The sequence below is a fragment of the Staurois parvus genome, unplaced genomic scaffold (assembly GCF_062004578.1).
Source record: "Staurois parvus isolate SC_StPar_1 unplaced genomic scaffold, SC_StPar_1.0 ptg000426l, whole genome shotgun sequence".
Lineage (NCBI taxonomy): Eukaryota > Metazoa > Chordata > Amphibia > Anura > Ranidae > Staurois > Staurois parvus.
This window is the reverse complement of record NW_028318222.1, coordinates 5,032,146-5,051,347: the sequence shown is the minus strand read 5'-3', so window position 1 is coordinate 5,051,347 and position 19,202 is coordinate 5,032,146. Positions and strand designations below refer to the sequence as shown.

Sequence of the window (19,202 nt, the reverse complement as noted above, 5' to 3'; positions counted from 1 at the left end):
CATCCACAAATTCACTCTACACCCAAATGGAGTCCATATAAGAACTGGGCATGGCTGACACTACTCTGGATTTCAGTGCATGTATTGCTGTACTAATTTTTTTTTTCCAAGGATTATTGTAGTATTGTATTATTATTGCAGTAATTTGTTATAAACACATTATTAGCACTACTCCCAAGACACTTCCAAGATTGTCGGAAAATTTAAAGGATCGTTCTGTATTAAAAAATAAAAACAATTATGCAGCTCTCCGCAAAGACACAAAAAAAAAAAAAAAAAAAAAACCAACAAAAAAGTCCGAACAAAACAAAAACCAAAAACAAACAAAAAAACAAACACAAAAACCAAAACAAAACCAACAAAAAAAAACAAAACAGGTTTTCTGTATGCCCCATTCACACTTCCTCCCAGCAGTTAAAGTATTGCCCTGTGTTGTGCTATCACTACCAGCATAGAAAAATGGGAGTGTGAACCTACAACTACAGTAGGAGTGGGTACATACTTTTTTAGTTCAACCAATGGGTTGAAAAGGATAAAAAGAAAAAAGGAAAAAAAAAAAAAAAAAAGACTGACGGATCCCTGCATAAACACAAAGCTGATGGAGGGATCTCTCCCACTGAAGACACAGGGGTTGATTTACTAAAACTGGAGAGCACAATCTGGTGCAGCTCTGCATAGAAACTAATCAGCTTCCAGTTTTTGGATTTTTTGTCAAAGCTTAACTGAACGAGTTGAAGTTAGAAGCCAATTGGCTACCATGCACAGCTGCACCAGATTTTGCACCTAGTGATAGTTAACCACATTGTATTCTCACAGGGGTGCAGGAATCTCTCTTGCTGAGACATTGCATTCTCACAGGAGGACTTATGGCCACTACATAGAGCTGGCAACCATAGTAAAGAAGTTCTCATTTCCCATGATCATCAGCTCCATCTAGAGGCCACATTGCAGTATTTTCCTGATTCATCCAATTGTGTATCAAGAATACCATTTGACTTGGAGAGGGAATGTGTATGCAAAGTACATATGCAGTTTCACATGATGAATAGTTCTGCAACTTGTTTTATAACAATCCCTTTTCTGTCTTAATGAGTATGGTCACCAGTAAAGTGTCAAGCTGCCTTATCAGGTCAGTAGCTTCTCTTTCCAAAAAAAAAAAAGTTTTTCTATACAATTAAAGGCTTTGTTCACTTTTTTTATTGCATAGCTTTCCCATTTCCCAATATAGAATTAATGTACCACTTTCCCAGGAAGGTCAAAGTAATCCACAGGTACTAGACCACTGGTCAGACAGCAGTACTGAAAATCATCTGATCCCTGGACGATTTGTGGTCCGTGTGTGCCGGAGTTGACACGTATGGGTAAAACATTCGATGTACTCTGGGAAGGAGCAAAGTTTCACTCTTTGAAAGCCCATTTAAAATGAATGGATGGTAGTAACAGCATGCAGCAGCACTTGATAAGCGCACTGCAGGTCATGCCGTTATTGCAACACTACAAGGTGTAAAGTGGACGCTTTACAACCTGCAATTAAAATACCAGTTGGCTTCTACATAGAAAAAAAAAAAACATTTATTGCTATATACAGATAGTAAAAGTTCCAGCAGCTAATCAGAACTATAGATAAGATAAAACCTTAACTGCAGGTAGGTGTTATTAGACAAGAAGCCAGCAAATACCTTCTCTTCCAGTAATCCCAGTGAAGGGCACAGCTACCAGCCTTCTCTATGCAAAAGACAGAGTACATCTTTGCCCGGAGTTCTGCTTAAATGGCTAACCACTTAATACATGGCACAGTGATATTTCATGAACTTTGATTTCGGAGACCGATGAACTGGTGAAGTATTTTCAAACCACTGTAACCTATAACAGTCCATGCAGAAAGTAATTAAGCACAAAAACACTGAAACCCAAGCAGTCAACAGCTCCCTGGAATAGGGATGCATTACATAAAGTCTATATCTAGCCAAAAAAAAAAAAAAAAAAAATTATATATTTCAGATTTGGCTAGAATAAGGAAGAACTGAATCAATTTTGTGTTTGTTCCTTAGGGAAGATTTCTCTCTACTTCCTGTCCTAAAGACAACAGGAAGCGAGAGGAAATCTATAAAAATAATGGCAATTCACCTCTTGCCAGATTTTCCCAAAGGAAGGTTTGCTTCGACCTTTTGTTCTGGTGACAACTGAAACATTTTGGATTCTATGTGAATGGGGGCAAAAACAAATGTTAAAGGCAATTTCTCTCCAGGTCAAATGGTATTCTTCATAAAGAATTGAATGAATCAGGAAAATACTACATTATGGCCACTAGAAGGAGCTGAGAACCATAGGAAATTAGTTCTTTACTATGATTGCTAGCTCCAACAATTGGCCATAATACAGAAGTCTCCTGATTCTGTATGAAGAATAAAATTCAAACTGGATAGAAAAATAGCCTAATGTAGTTTGTTCTCACTTGTGCAGAATGAATATATATGCAGTTTCACAGGGCCAATAGTTCAGTATTTTTCTTTTATGAATACGCCTCATTTCTGTCTTAATGACCATAATCACCAGGACAAAGCATCAAAAGCCAGATACAGTAGCTTCCCTTTCAAAAATTAAAAAAAAAATAAAAAATATGTTGATGTACAATTAAAGGCTATTACAGTGTTAATGTACTTTCCCAGGCAGGTCAAAGGAATCCACAGGTACTAGATCACTGCAGCCCCACCTCATCCAATCAGAGAAGGCTTTGCATTCTTTGACAAAAATGCAAGGTATACACTGAATGGCTCCTTTGCCAAGTGAGTGACCCCCTGTAGTGGCTCAGTGCAGGTCCTAGAAGACAGAAAAGAACACTGTAGCGGTGGCGACTACAGCAATTCTCTGCTCTATATGGAATTTAAAGTATATGTAAACCCTCACCTCCTAAACTGATCTCCACATTAATTTATATTATATTAAAACTATTATACATACTGTTATTCCCTTTTTTTAGCAAGTGATCACAATCTGTTCTTAGCTGCATAAGAGGCTTGGAGAGCTGGGGTAGAGAAACAGCAGTATACTGATCCGAGGGGGTGGTCAGCACAAGTCTGATCACTGGAGGACAGGCAAGTTGTTCTCCCAGCACAGCCAGAAAACTGACCACACTGGGATGGATGTCCTTATGCCTAGTGTGGTCAGTTTGAAAGGAAAGCAGGGTGACTGGCAGGATCATCAGGTATTTCACACAAAGGAAGAAATACAAAGAACAGGATACTTTTTAACACAAGGAACAGACATATCAGGAATATGAAATGTTTGGGTAACACTCTAATTTGTTAATACAAAGGAAAAATTGGAGATTATACATAAATAAAACACCCACATGGAATGATTTACAAATATTTGAAATCCCTTCAATTCTCTCTTGTATGTTTTGAGTTTAAGTGGCATTATTTTGATGCACTAGATTTACAAACAGGATAATCCATGTTGTAGGCACAAAATCATTCAAAAACAAATACTTCTGAAAAGACCTCTGTACATCAATCATACACGGCACAGCAGAGACAGAATTCACATTAAGCAATTTTACAAAATTAATTCTGGAACCATTTGCATGTGATATCCATGCAGCAGCAAACTGCCATTTGGTCACATGACAAGCACTGCCCTCCTACTGTTCAATAATCATAAAACAAACCAACGGAGGGTTGGAATGAGAATCCATGGCAACAGATCTTCAGGTTACCTTGTAAACACAAATAGTAGAAGTCTTGCTCATGAATCTGACTATATTATTCAATAATATAGCCGCCAGCAGTGATCATTGTATTGTGATGGCGTGGCAACCTCCACAATAGCACACAGGAGGGATTCCCCCATGAACACTGACTGATGGGGGAAACAAGCAATTGTCTTTCCTTCCAGCTATGGGGAAAGGAAATTGTATAACCTATGGCCTGTCTTTATTGTCAGTCATTTGTTTCTGGGCATTAAGTCACTTGCAGAATGCCGAATTTAAAAAAAAAAAAAAAAAAATTCCCAAACACCGCAACCCTAAGGACACATGGTGCCAGGGATATTCAGTTCGTAAGACTTTACGATGGGCTTTATGACCCACATTACCACTAATTATACCGACATAATCTGTACATAGGTATAAGTACATTTCAGACTGGCATATGTAGGCAAAAACTTCACTTTCCAAATGAACTGATTATAATGCAAAGTATGGCATAAAAAGCCAATGCCAACCAAACCAATGAAAACTTGCCCCAAGTCCTAAAGTCTGAGCCGTGGACCTGCCGCAAACTGCGGATTTGCCACAGATATGCAGCAAAAGAAGCCTTTCCTTTTAATTATATGTACTATGTACATTATCTCATGGAGCTACTGGGAAGTGAGTGGGTTCAAAGCATTGCTGCCATAACATCACCTTAAACAGGAGCCCTGTAGATGTTAAATATAATCAGCCCTTGTAGCAAGCAGTGCCATTCCCCAACACCCAGACTCTTATATGACCAGAGGACACTTTAAGGCTCATTTATTCCTGATTTTCCAGCATTTCCATTAGAATAGACATACGGGAACTGTTCTGCCAGCCAAAGGACTTGTAATTTTGCACAGCCGTCTTTGTGATCTGGACTACCAAGCCAGACAATGCAGCCAGGTCCTCATCCTTCAATACAGTAGTACAGCTTGGTCCACAGCACACACACCAACCTGCGGGACTATGAAGGAGCGTCAGCACAACCAAAATTCTAAGGCTTGACTATTTAGTATGGAGCTCCAGGGAAACTTAAAAACACCACTCTTGCAATGATGCTTCCACCACACTGCAAGGGAAAATGCTTGCTTTGTCTAGTGTTCTCTAAATGCACTTTATGTGCTTTATCCCTCACTTCTTTAGGCATCCACCTCTCCAAAGCCTCTTTTCTGAACTCCCATTTCTTGGCTGCACTCAGACAGTATCAGACAATGCAGCACCAGCAGTCCTGCAGAGCGAGTACACTGAGGGCCCATCCAAAACACAGAGCCTCAGAGTGATGAGGAGAGCACCGGAAAGGGAGATGAGTAAAATGCCTTTTTCCATGATAATCTAGACACAACTGAGCATTTAGTTTTTAACTTCTCCCCAGAGTTCAACTTTACCCAAGTACCCCTCCAATTCGATGCAACGATACAACACCACAAAGTTCCACTGACAACCCCCCCCCCCATCCCCCCACAAATAGGCCATAACATCTTGATCACCCACCATAACCCATCAAGGCATGGACTACCAGATCTCTGAAGATGTACTGTCAGTAGCAGATCCTTTTAAATTCTGGAAGTTGTGAGGTGGGTCTTCCATGGATTGGACCTGTTTTTCCAGCACATCCCACACATGCTCAATTGGATTGAGATCTGGAGAATCTGGAAGTCAACACCCCAAACTCGTTTTGTTCCTCAAACCATTCCTTAAACTCATCAGATCGGGTCACCTTCTTTTATTGCTCTGTGGCCCAGTTCTCATACACTCATGGCCACTGTACGTACTTCTGTCTGTGGACACCCTAACTGGTCAGTGGCTAAGCAGCCCCATACGCAACAAACTGCAATGCTCTGTGTGTTCTGACACCTATCCGAACCATCATTAACAATTTAAACAAACTGTAGCTCTTCTACTGGCTTGAACTATGCAGGCCAGTCTTTGCATCCCATGTGCATCATTGAGCATTTCAACCCTGTCACAGGTTTTCCTTTTTTGGACCACTGCAGACAGGGAACATCCCACATGTCCCAGTCATCTAGCCATTACAAGCTGGCCAAAGTCAAAGTCACTCAAATCCTTATGCTTGCCTATTTTTTTTTGCCTTCAACAGGATGCAGGAGCACCGCTAGACGAGATCGGAGCCCAAATGAATGAGAAGGGTAAAAGGTAGGTTAGGAAAAATAAAAAAAGGTGAGCTCCAAATAACTTGGCCACCATTCCAGACTGCGTTGCACATAGCAGCAGTGATGCCCCTGTATAGGTCCATATACCAAAATACGCTGCCCCAGAGTGAGTATCCATCATAATGGCAAGTGCTCATGGGTCAGCGCAGCCTCGTAACCGTGCTGACCAATGAGAAATGCTTCTGAGGCTTCTCCGGATAAGACGTCCCAGAAGAAAGAAGCACTTCATATTGGTCGTATTGGCGTGGTGATATTGACCCATTCAGTGCTTACCATTGCAAGTATTATGATGAAGGCCAAGTTCACACTAGCTTTGTAAACAGGCGTTTGAGGTGGAGCTTTTAATGCTATTAAAATTAAACACATGGCAGCACACGGAAGCGCTAGCATCACTTCGTGGCAAAATTGACGCCTCATGTCCAGTCAGGAGGAGTTGAAGCATTTCAACGCCCCCCAGTCAAGTCTATGGTGATGCTCCTCAAACGTCTGGCAGGCGTTTGCAAGGTGTTAATACCATTAACTTCATTATAGGCGTTTGTGGTGTAGTTTTAACGCTTTGAAAACACCTATGAAATGCCTCAAAACTGCCCATAGGGTGTTTGGGGAGCGTTTAAGGAGCGTTAGAAATGCTCCCCAAATGCCTGTCTAACGCTATAGGGGCGTTTGGGAAGAAGTCATGCGTGAACGAGCCCTAATACTGACTCCAGGCCAGCATACGGACCATTCCAGCGGTAGCATGGGACATCACAGCTGTTACGTGCAGCAGGGTCCAGAGGGGTGCTCAGGATACCCAGAGTTCGTTCACATTTCCGATTTTGAACTTACCCTTTAAGACAGTCTTGTCCAATGTAATATTACACATGTGCAACTTAAAACTAAAATCATTTGAGTTTTAACTTCCCTCGTGCCAGAGAGAACAATTGTCATCCATATGCTGCAGGCAGGTTTTTTTTTTTTCTTTTCTTTTTTCAGCATTTGGTTTTTTTTAACACTGACATCTATCTTGTTGCTTAGCAACCTGACAATTCAATCTTTGAGGAAGTAACCTGGAAGGAGTTGGCACACCCCTTTCTTCAATGTCAACAAGTGACAATCTGATAAAAGCGTTGGCTGGTGACAGGAAAGGAGTGGGGGAGTAGTTGTGATCACGCCATTAAAATAAAAAAAAATAAAAAAGTGCATCGATTTTTTTCCTTTTTCCTAATATATATTTGTCCTCCTAGCAACAGTAAAGTCCTACAACCCCTTCTACCAGCATGACAACCAATCTGCACACCAAGCTGTCCAAGCCTTCCCAGCTGTAACATTATATTTATGTTTCTAAAGCATAAAATAAAAAAAATGTAGTAAATGTGCGTTGGTTTTTACGCTACACGCCAAATGATCCAAAACAGAATAAAATATACAAGATCTGGATACACACCAAAGGGAAATGCATCAAACAAAGATATTAAAAATAGATTTTGAACAGTAGTTGGTCACAGATGGCATATTAAAAAAAAAAAAAAAAAAAAGTCTCTCCCGGAGATAAAAAAAAAAAAAAATCCAGATTCAGAAAAACACGTAAAATATCATTGATTTTCTATTTATCATACTGAACGCGGTGGTGATTATTGAAGTTAACAGATAAAACTTGACAATCTTATCCCAGGTGAAACTTGAACAGATGTTTCATTTCTGAAGCTTCTGTCCACAGGGCACATAATTGGTTACTTATTGCCAGTTGCTAGGGAACCACATACTGAGGGCTTTACGCTTCAAGTCAAATCTTACACCAAGTGACAGTTGACAGACGCAAGAGAGCGTTTGCCCGACTCCACTCTGCAGAGAAGAGGATGTTCGATTGTCGATAGGCCTTCCCTGATGTCCATGGGCTGACCCTGTTCGGGGAAGAATAGACTGGCTGCCCTTGAGACAAGCCCCCTCCTATGATGCTTTTTTCCCCCCCCTCTACATTAATCCAAGTATGTACACCAACTGCTTGCTAGTATTGCAGCCAGGTCATGTGTTTATCTTCTACAATCATTTAAAGCTGATCTCCAAGGAAAGAAAAAAAAAAAAATGCTCCCCAGAGGTGGGGCTCCCCCCTGCACTGCAAGGGTGCAAGAGCATCTAAAAGAAAACTTTTTTTAGTTTTAGATAGAGGGGAGAGGAATTCGAACCAGTCATGGCTTTATTACTGCATGCATCCCTAGAATGGAGGTCCACCCTCTCGATCTGTCCCATTTACCATGTTGTGGTGCACAGTTCCCGCAACCTTGAACAATGCATGCTACATGCACTGGGGTCATTCAATGAATAGCACCCCAACGCACCTGAGTTCACACATGGTAGCATCCTTGCTGAAAGGTCTATTGCTGCTGCTGGTTTGCTTGGTGAATGGCACTTTCTAGTGGCTGAAGAGGAGTAGCACAGGGAGAGCGATGCACACTCATTCAAGCCTACCAAAGGTTATGTGCAGGAGAAGCCAGGAATGTTGGATTTTCAAATGCTCCTGCATTTCCGTGACTAGACTTCTCGACCCCAGAAAAAGAGGACATGGTGTTTTTTCCAAAGATGCAGAGAATTTTGTCAGAGACATCTTAGATATAAATACTGCTCCCTGGAGATGCAAACCTCTAAGAGCAACAGAAGCGGCTTTTAAAAATGCTAGTTGCCTGGCTACTGTGTGGATCCATAGACCTGAAATGAGTTTGTGGGTCTGAATGTCAGAACACAGACAGATCTCTATCTTTGTAGGCCAGGGACTGTAGGGAAAGAAGACAGTAGGGCAGCATGACAGCCAGGTAACTGGCAATTTCAGAAAGACCGTATTGGCATCCTCAGATTGTGTGACACACACAATGTCAAAAGAAGGCAGCTGAGCTGCAGTCTTACCACCCACCTAAACCAAGAACTGCAGCCATTCCAGGCTGTACCCACGCCATGGACAGAATGCTTTGCTCTGCAGCCATAATTAACAGCAGGTTGCACTTGGCAGGTGGTACTGCTAGCAAAAGGGGAATTGCCATAACCATACGCAGTTGCAGGGTGGTGGGTCACCATTATGAAGGTTAAAGTAGGTGGTGAGGAGGCAACATGTCACCTCCTCATCACCTGTTAAAACGTCTCTTGAAAAGCAATCCACTGTAGATCACTTTTCACAGAGGTGGAAGTATAGCCGCACATATGAACGAATCCTTAGTCAAACAGCACAGTAAATGTGCCTTGATTTTCCTCTAATTCAATAGACTTCCATAAAAACTACATGCCAAGTGGCTCATCCCAATAAAATAAGTTGTTCAGTAGTAATGCCATTCACTAGAGCAGGGGTATCCAAACTTTCCAAGTAAAGGGCCAGTTTACTGTCCTTTAGACTTTAGGAGGGCTGGACCAGTGGGAGTAGAAAATGCCCTGGCATCGATGGGCATAAACAATGACCCCTTATTTGTTTGAATGGAAGGAATTCCCATCGATGGTCTCAGTGGGAGGAACAGCGCCCCCTCGATGGTCTCAGTGGGAGGAACAGCGCCCCCTCGATGGTCTCAGTGGGAGGAACAGCGCCCCCTCGATGGTCTCAGTGGGAGGAACAGCGCCCCCTCGATGGTCTCAGTGGGAGGAACAGCGCCCCCTCGATGGTCTCAGTGGGAGGAACAGTGCCCCCTCGATGGTCTCAGTGGGAGGAACAGCGCCCCCTCGATGGTCTCAGTGGGAGGAACAGCGCCCCCTCGATGGTCTCAGTGGGAGGAACAGCGCCCCCTCGATGGTCTCAGTGGGAGGAACAGCGCCCCCTCGATGGTCTCAGTGGGAGGAACAGCGCCCCCTCGATGGTCTCAGTGGGAGGAATAGCGCCCCATCGATGGTCTCAGTGGGAGAAATAGTGCCCATTAAAAGGAGTCTCATTGGTGGAATAGTATCCCAAGGGCCAGAAAAAGGCAAGCCAAGGGCCACATTCGGCTCACAGTTTGGAGACCATTGTACTAGAGAATCATTATACAACTGTGCTGCTTTGAGAGGTGTTAAATCAGTCTGTTCAAAAATGGACTGTAATATATCCTTATGGGTGGCTGGCTGTAAGTAGATGTGTGTCCCATTACATCCCAGATTGTTCAGGTTCACTGGATCAAATGCAAGTTTGCATCCAGGTCCGTTTTCAGAATCTGAATGGACATGGGGGGGGATTAAGACTGACGCAAGTATGTTTACATGTAGGCCACTCATAGGAATTACATGGTCTGTTTTTCTTCCATCAAGACATGTGTCACATATGTGACATCCATTTCCGTTCTGATCCGACTTAGTAGGGGATCAGTCTAGGATCGCCTGCTGAGGTAGAACAGAGGGCGCCTAGTGATCAGGAAGATGTGTCAAAAGAAGATGCAGGAAAGCCGTTTCTACGCAAGAAAAAAAAAAAAAAAAAAAAAGGAAATCCGATATCTTTCTCTTAAAAAAAAAAAAAAAAAAAAAAAAAAAAAAAAAGAAAAGTAGAACTTTAGCATAGCATGTGTTATGCCCTCAGTCCACAAATTTAAGCACTTTCATAAAAAGTATATAAAAAAATATAAAAATTACCCAGCAAGCCTGGCCTAAAGCTACACAAGTCCACCCAATGACACACCAACATAAATTAAACATATCAAATGCAACAGATTCTTGACAAGGTTCCCATTTCATAAAATGGCTTCAGGAGTGTCAATCCCGGAGTGTAAGAGGAGCCAATGTTACATGAAATGAAGACATTTCATCAACACTTGAGGAGTAAATTTAGAGCGGAGGATTTCTGGAAAGGGGGACAAGTCAAGAGATCGCATGTGATCTGCGCTGGACGACACCTGTCTCCGTCAAAGAGGAAGGGGGGGGGGGGGAGGGAGGAGGGGGCACTGGGGGAGGGGTGCAGACCAGTTACATGAGCCACTGGTGAGACCTGTGTGTTTAATACGCTTTAATCTCACACACGGCCCGCACTACCGACATGCCTCAGACTCACACACGGATTGGGTTTCTGATAGAAGAGAACTGGAGACCGGTCGTTCTTTAGAAAAACTAACAGTAATGGGAATGATGACCGCATGGAATGGCACTTTGCAGTCTCTTACCCCCAAAATAATAATAAAAAATTATATATATATATATATATATATATATATATATATATATATATATACATACATACACACACATACATATACACACACACACATACATATACACACACACACATATACACACACACACATACATATACACACACACACATACATATACACACACACACACACACACATATACACACACTTGCATGCATAGACCAATCAACCAAAACGTTATGACCACTGAGAGGTAAAGTGAACAGCGATTGTCTCCTTACAATGGAATCAAAGTGGGTGGGATATATAAGGCAGCAAGTGATCATGTTGTTCCTGAAGTTGATGTGTTGAAAGCAGAAACATGGGCACATGTAGGGATTTGAGAAGGGCCAAACTGTAATTGCCAGATGACCAACTCCAAAACTGCATGGGATGTTTCCAGTCTGCAGTGGTCAGGATCCACCAAAAGTGGTCCAAGGAAAACTGGCAACAGGGCGATGGACAGCCAAGGCTCATTGATGCATGTGATGAGCGGAGGCTGGCCAGTGTAGTTCAATCTAGTAGAACAGCTACTGCAGCTCAAATCGCTGAAAAGCGTTATTGCTGGTTCCGATAGAAAGGTGTCAGAACACAGTGTATCACTATTGAGGTGTATAGGGCTGTGTAGCCACAGACTGGTCAGGGTGCTCATGATCTGTGACCATAGAAAAAAGGCTATAAATGGGCATGTGAGCATCAGAACTGGACCACAGCAAAATAGAAGGTGGTGACCTTGTCTGATGAATTCAAGAATGGTTTAAGGAACACAATGAGTTTGAGGTGTTGACTTGGCCTCCAATTCTCCAGATCTCAATCCGATAGAGCATCTGAAGGCTGTGCTGGAAAAACCAATCCCATCCATGGAGGCCACAACACGCAACTTACAGGACTTAAAAGGATCTGCTACTGGCAGCTTGGTGCCAAATACCACAGCATACCTTCAGAGGTCTAGTGGTGTCCAGGTTACAGTGGGAGGTCATAATGTTATGGCTGACCAGTGTATATGCATATATACCCTCCTTTTGAAATGTTCTACCAACAAAGTGGACGACACCACATACTGCAATTGTTTGGGCCCAATCACACAGGCGGCCTGTGGTGGAAAAAATGGCCCCTTGTGTGCTCAGCGACACAGATATTTGTATCCTGTACAGATCTATGGCTTGACGCTGTAACGTGCAATCAGGGACTCTGTCCCTGGACACCACTAACTGTCTGGTTTGTATGTGGTGTCCAGAAACAGTGCCTAGCTACCTATCTACCTTTCTTCACCTGTCTCTACGAGGTCTAATGTGCCAGGGAGCGTGCCCTTCAAAAAAAAATTTTATATTTACAGATATAGCGCACTAAATGTAGTAAACAACGCCGCTACCCATGGCAACTAAATTACTTTGGCCTAGTATCACTGCATCTAAAGTTCCTCCACCAATCAAAAATGCAGGTTGCCTTGGTCTGAGATCATCTAGTTGGATGCCTATTGGTTGCTATGGGTTACTGCACATCCAACAGAACTAGTTATTAAATATGGGCAACTGTTAAAGCTATAACCGGATTAGTTGCTCATAGCAGAAGCTTTATGTTTACGCCAGGTGTCATAAATGACACCAATACTGGACCAGTTGCCAATAGCAACCATACTGCAGATTCATGATTACCCTAGGTTCACACCTAAACATTTTCTGCAGGGTTTTGCAGAAAAACAGTAGTCCATTTAACATGAGTTCCTATGGGAAATGTTCACATCTGCACGTTTTCACCTGGTGCATTTTTTGGAAAGGGTCAGGGACTTTTTTTAATGCAAAAAGTTGTTTTTTTTGGTTCCATAGACTTCAATGGAAATGTTGCAAAGAAGCAGGTATTGCGTTTTTCGTTTTAAATCTGCCTAGCAACAAGAAAAAAAAATATTTCCAAAACGCAATGAAAAACACAATGCAGAAAGGACTCAAACGCAAACTGCGTAAGTATGAACCTAGAGTTAGTGCATGTAACCTTACATACTTATGGCCTATACACATCAGTAATGAAAATGAAGGCAAATGTTGCCTGTAGGAACCAAATACCCCGAGGGTTCTGAATAAAAACGTTTCCAAGGAGAAAGAAATGGGCTGTTGCCCATAGCAACCATTGTGCAGTTATACATCTTAAAGTGAAGCCAGTTTATTTTGTGTCACTATTGATAGTCATTCTTTTGCCATGTTCTTATAGGAACAAATAAACCCTCACAAGCTACAGCAGGGGTAGGCAACCTCGGCGCTCTGGCTGTGGTGAGACTACAAATCCCATCATGCCTCTGGTAATCACACTTGTGGCTGGAAGTCTTGCAATGCCTCATGGGTCATGTAGTTCCTCAATAGCTGGCGCACCAAGGCCTCCTACCCCCTGATTTCAAACACCTTTCAGTGGGGGAGACTCGTGGTTTAGTACCTGGCCTTGCAGGAATGGCGTACAGAGTTTGATTTCTACCAATGACATTACCTGCATGACGTTTGTATAATTCCCATGCGTGTGAGTGTCCTTCCTCTAACCCAGAACCATACTGAATTATTAATTGGGTTTTGACCATACAGTAGAGACAATAGGGAGAGGTAATTTAGCTGCATGGACATCAGGCCTGTGGGACCCGGGGGGGAGATGATGATATATAACCAAGTATATACATTTTTTGGAGGAAAATGCTTAGGCCCCATTCACACCTTCATGCTTTTGAGTGCATTGGAACGCAAAACAGATGTGTCATAGCAACACGTTACCAGGGGCGGACTGACCATTTAGGCACTCGGGCACTGCCTGAGGGCCCGGGGTCAGTAGGGGGCCCCCGAGAGGCCCCTGGCACCTTTCATAGGCTTTTCTGGGTGTGGTTTGAGTGTGGGCAAGGACACAGGGGCCCCATGAGTTGTCAGTCCGCCCCTGCACGTTACCAATGCCAATACAAATCTATGGCAATGCATGAAAATGCGTGTATAGTGCCTTTAAGCCATTTTCATGCACTGCCAGTCCTGGGACGTAGACCCTTTCAAAGTCCACAATCATGTCGTCACTCCACAAAATCAATCCTTATTGGCCAAACCAAAAGCGAATGACAATATGTATTAATGCATCAAAAAAGTCACCGCAACACATCACGAAAACGGACCTAACCCTAGGTTCGGCTTTGAAAACTGAGCTCACTTCACCTGAAGTAGTGCGATTTCAAAGCCGCGGACCCGGTGAGATTTGACATGCGACTTGCCTGACATCTGTGCAACTTCATACACAGATGTCAATGCAAGTCGCACTTGAAATTGCAGAAAATAGTGCAGGAACCACTTTCAAAATCGGTGTTGGAGACGCATCGATTTGAACAGGTCCATTGCCGACAATAGGGTGCGACTTGTCGTACAATTTGGAACGGTCGTATTGCATGACAAGTCGCAGAGGTGTGAACCAGGGCTCAAGCAGACGTGAACCAGCCTTTATGAAAACCAGTCTCCGTGTTTATTATTATTATTATAGGTATGATCAACAAAAACAACTAAACAGGAGATAATACAAACACTAAACTATTTACAAATCCCAATAAAAAATAAATAAAAAACCACAAAAAAAAAAAAAAAAAACTAAATATTTTGCCATTTGCCCCTCGCCACCTTCCTACATGTTAAACCAGACCTCCCAAAGCAATCAAATCGCAGTTCCATGCACAGTTTAGCGATGACTGTTAGCCGACCCATGGCATACTTTCCGCAAGTGGCTCTTCTTCACACACAGCCCTGAACTTGGAAAGCGGCCTGCTTCAAAACTTAATCTACGAAGTGTGCTTCAACACATACACGTCATGCGCTCGTGTCGCAATCGCCTCATTCTCCCCTCCTCGTTCAAAGCCTCACGCTGGCGACAAGCCAACTGCGCAACACACCCCCAAGGTGACAATGCATTCCCCGGAGGAGTCTATTCAGCACAGAGCCAGCCTCTCTCTCTGCTGACTGCATTCTCAGTCTTCAGATCCCCCAGGTAAACACATTCACCCAACCTACAGCTAAGCCTCACCCCACGAAACAAGCCCTCAGCCCAAGTGCATTGATCAGACACTTCCAAAAGAACAATATAAGAGTTAGAAGTCGCTTAAGAGCTTTGAGAGGTGCTGAAAATAAACTAAAAATCCATCCCAGGACTTTAACACTTTTGATGGCTCGCTGATCAAGTCCGCTTTATAGAAGCGTAAAAAAAAAAAAAAAAAAAAAGGTATAGGCAGCATCTAAACTAGCAACCTTGCCTAACAATTCAGCGTGTACACTCAACGCTGCTCCCTTTGCACGTTCTAATCTTCAAACCGGTGTTACAACAAGACACCCAGGTGCTTGGTATCCATGCAAACTCAGGTGAATTGCAGGCAAGCAATTTCCTTGCAGAGAAGGTTAATCACCAGTGTGCGCTGAACAAAGGGAAAAAACAAAACAAAAAAAAAAAAAGGAAAAAAAAAAAAAAGGAAAGACAACTTTTTTACTGAAGAAGGGAAATTACCATTTTTGATTTGAAAGAAATAAATAAAAAATAAAAAAAACACAACACATACCACACACAAAACTAAACATATCCACACAGTATGACCCAGGCTTCAACACAAGGGAGGACCAACGGCTAGAACCAGAGTGGGCAGTCCAAGAACTAACCCGAGATCAACTCAAAGCAAATCCATCAATCACCAACCAGCTTCTAAAAGTCAGATTTTGCTTCCTTCATCTTGAACTAGACTACCAAATTCTAAACCATACAACTGACCATCCTCTCCTGTATAGACATCACAGGAACACAAAGTTTGCAATTCTATTAGAAGATCTAGATTTATAAAATGTCCTACTTACCGGCCAGGCGAACTGGAAAGGGATAATAATCCTGCCATTCTCTCCGGGGTTTTTCCCCAGCTGGTTAAATTTGTTGTTCATATAGATAATATTCCCACCAAGCACCGAAGTCAGTCCAGAACCGTAGTTGCACGGTCCCGTGGGGGTAATCTTGGCCTGGAACTCCTTGAGGCACACTCGGAGATAGGTGTCACATTCATCCTTGGTGCAGTCCTGGTTGTGGGCGCTCTTCAGGTCGTCGCAGCATTCCCCGCTCAACAATTCTCCATTGACATTCTTCAGTGAGTTCAGCTGCAGCTCGAAATAGCCAGTGGACTGGGAAGCCTAAATATAACACATCAAATGGCGCACACATCACTACGGAGCCCTGGGAGCTGCCCCGGGAACGCGTCTACACGTCGCCCCCGTGGAGCGGGACAAATACACGTTAATTGCAACCCATCAATGGCGCGACGGTGACCCTCCATGATGACCCAGCCCCCCCCCCCCTTTGCAGAATTAGAGGGCCATTCGATTCCTATACAGCATGAAATAGCCTGAGGCTCCCTAGATAGTTGCACACCCTGGATTAACAACGTGCCTTATTATACCTTACACACTCCATGTATATGCATAGGCACACGACCAGGTGCGCAGAGACGCGTCCTTTAACTAATCCAAAGGAGGAATCCAAAAATTCACCAGACTGACTGAGCAAAGGCTTTATCCAATGACTTTTTTTTTGCATAGGTATATATTGCAATCAGCTCCAGTCTGGGAGGTTGTAGGGTTTGGGAATACAGGCGAACCCAGGCAGCGTGCAAAAGACATATGCAAGGGAGACTGGCCGCAGGACTTTAAAAAGAGCTCAGCACTCCCAACGTAGACATTCCATAGAGCTCTGCCGCCGCCGCCTGCCCTATACTTCTACAGCTGATCTGCTGCAAGAGAGCTTTATATACACAAGGTGCATTGACTTTAATGGGTGTAGAATTATCAAAATGCAACATATTGATATATATATATATATATATATATATATATATAGGGATCGCAGATCTGGCTTGATATCTCACCTCCTATGCAATGCAAGTGCTGCTGCAGTCATGCAAAATTTATTATAAAAGGTTGTCGCCTTTAACATTTGAATGCAAAAATAAAATAAAAATTAAAAAAATGTTAATAAAAATTATATAAATAAAAAGTAAAGAAAAAATAATAAAAGCTATAAAATAATATACAGATCTGGCTGTAGAGTGATGTAGGGGTGACCACAGATCGGCCCCCCTATAGGACCACCGATCGGCCCCCCTATAGGACCACCCTGCACACCACTGCCTGTGGCCATCAGAAATCTCCCTCGGATCTAGCAGGAATAAATGCGATGGAGAAGTGTGTGCCCAGCCCGCGGAGCCCCCAGATACCTCCCTCCCTCCATCACAAGTAGTTGTTCCCCCATAGGGATCGCCCCCCTGCAGTGATCGGGGTCCCCCCGGGAATGGTGTGGGGGTGCCGGGCACACACAGGGGGCACACTCCGCTCCTTACCTGCAGCCAGAAAGTTAGGAGGAGGAAGGCCACCACTGTCAGGTGTCCGCCGCCCCCGGGTGTGTGGAGCATGGCCGGCGAGCTCAGGGGAGAGGCGGCCGGCGGGCGGCCATGGATAGAAGGCATCGGGCGGTCTAGCAGCAGCGCACAGACATGGGATGGATTGTCAGGGCAGCTCCCCAGCCGAGTCCTCACATCGCTCTCCCAGCTCTCCCCCAGCCCAGGCAAACCAACATGTGAGCCGCCAGACTGACAGCCCACCTAGCCACTCGCGAGCGCCGCTGCGTCGTTCATATTCATGAGGGGGCGGGGAGAGAGGGGCGGGGCTGACCGGGCTGGGTGGCTGCAGGTGGTGAGTGTCAGCGGAGGAGCCGCCGGGTGTGCGGGAGAGTGGCATCGTTATGGAGACAGCCGCACCTCACCGCACATACACCGGGCAGCCTGCAATTCACCTACCAGAGCCAGGAGTTCTGTACACTGATCACCTTCCATGTATACTGAGCACCATCCATGTACACTGATCACCTTCCATGTACACACATCACACCATCCATGTACACTGATCACCTTCCATGTATACTGAGCACCATCCATGTACACACATCACGCCATCCATGTACACTGATCACCTTCCATGTACACACATCACACCATCCATGTACACTGATCACCTTACATGTACACACATCACGCCATCCATGTACACTGATCACCTTCCATGTACACTGATCACCTTCCATGTATACTGATCACCTTCCATGTACACACATCACGCCATCCATGTACACTGATCACCTTCCATGTACACACATCACGCCATCCATGTACACTGATCACCTTCCATGTACACTGATCACCTTCCATGTACACACATCACACCATCCATGTACACTGATCACCTTCCATGTACACACATCACACCATCCATGTACACACATCACACCATCCATGTATACTGAGTACCATCCATGTACACACATCACCCCATCCATGTACACACTGTGTTGTATTTAGGTTTTGTGCTGCCCTAGGTAACACAAAAATCAGCCCCCCCACCTGCAGAGAGAGCCTTCCACTACCACAGCCCCCCATACACTAGCCACCATCCGCCACTGCAAGACAGAGAAAGACCTCTCGCCTTCACAGCTCCGCACATCCCCCCGGGTACAAAAGTTGGGCTGTGCATACACCGTCATGAAACCCACACCCTCTTTCAGAACCCACCAGGTTCCCATGCCTTGTGTGTCACTTCTTCTGTCCCTTCTTCCAAGGGGCAGTGCTGCCCCTCCTGAAAAATGTTGCCCTAGGCAAATGCCTTGTGGTAAATACACCCCTGTGTACACACATCAACTACCAACCATGTACACCCACTGTACACACTATACTGAGCACCATCCATGTATACTGAGCACCATCCATGTACACTGAGCACCATCCATGTACACTGAACACCATCCATGTATACTGAGCACCATCCGTATACACTGAGTACCATCCGTGTACACTGAGCACCATCCGTGTATACGGAGCACCATCATGTACACCAAGCACCATCTATGTACATCGAGCACCATCCATGTATACTGAACACCATCCATGTATACTGAACACCATCCATGTATACTGAGCACCATTCCTGTATGCTGAGCACCATTCCTGTATGCTGAGCACCATCCGTATATACTGAGCACCATCCGTGTACACTGAGCACCATCCGTGTACACTGAGCACCATTCCTGTATGCTGAGCACCATTCCTGTATGCTGAGCACCATCCGTATATACTGAGCACCATCCGTGTACACTGAGCACCATCCGTGTACA

At 44.0% G+C, this 19,202-nt stretch overlaps 1 protein-coding gene across 2 annotated transcripts in view; it reads right to left on the bottom strand.

Annotated features, from left to right (window-relative positions):
- Positions 1 to 17,597, bottom strand: part of JAG2 (jagged canonical Notch ligand 2) — a 121,120-nt gene extending 103,523 nt beyond the window's left edge. For both annotated transcript variants that reach the window (XM_089687517.1, XM_089687518.1), the window contains exons 1-2: positions 17,380 to 17,597; positions 15,854 to 16,177 (exon numbers count right to left, since the gene is read on the bottom strand). In XM_089687517.1, the coding sequence (XP_089543643.1) occupies positions 15,854 to 16,177; positions 17,380 to 17,505 (450 nt within the window). In that variant the 5' untranslated portion in view covers positions 17,506 to 17,597. The remainder of the gene's footprint in view (positions 1 to 15,853; positions 16,178 to 17,379) is intronic.
- Between the last annotated feature and the right edge of the window lie 1,605 nt (positions 17,598 to 19,202).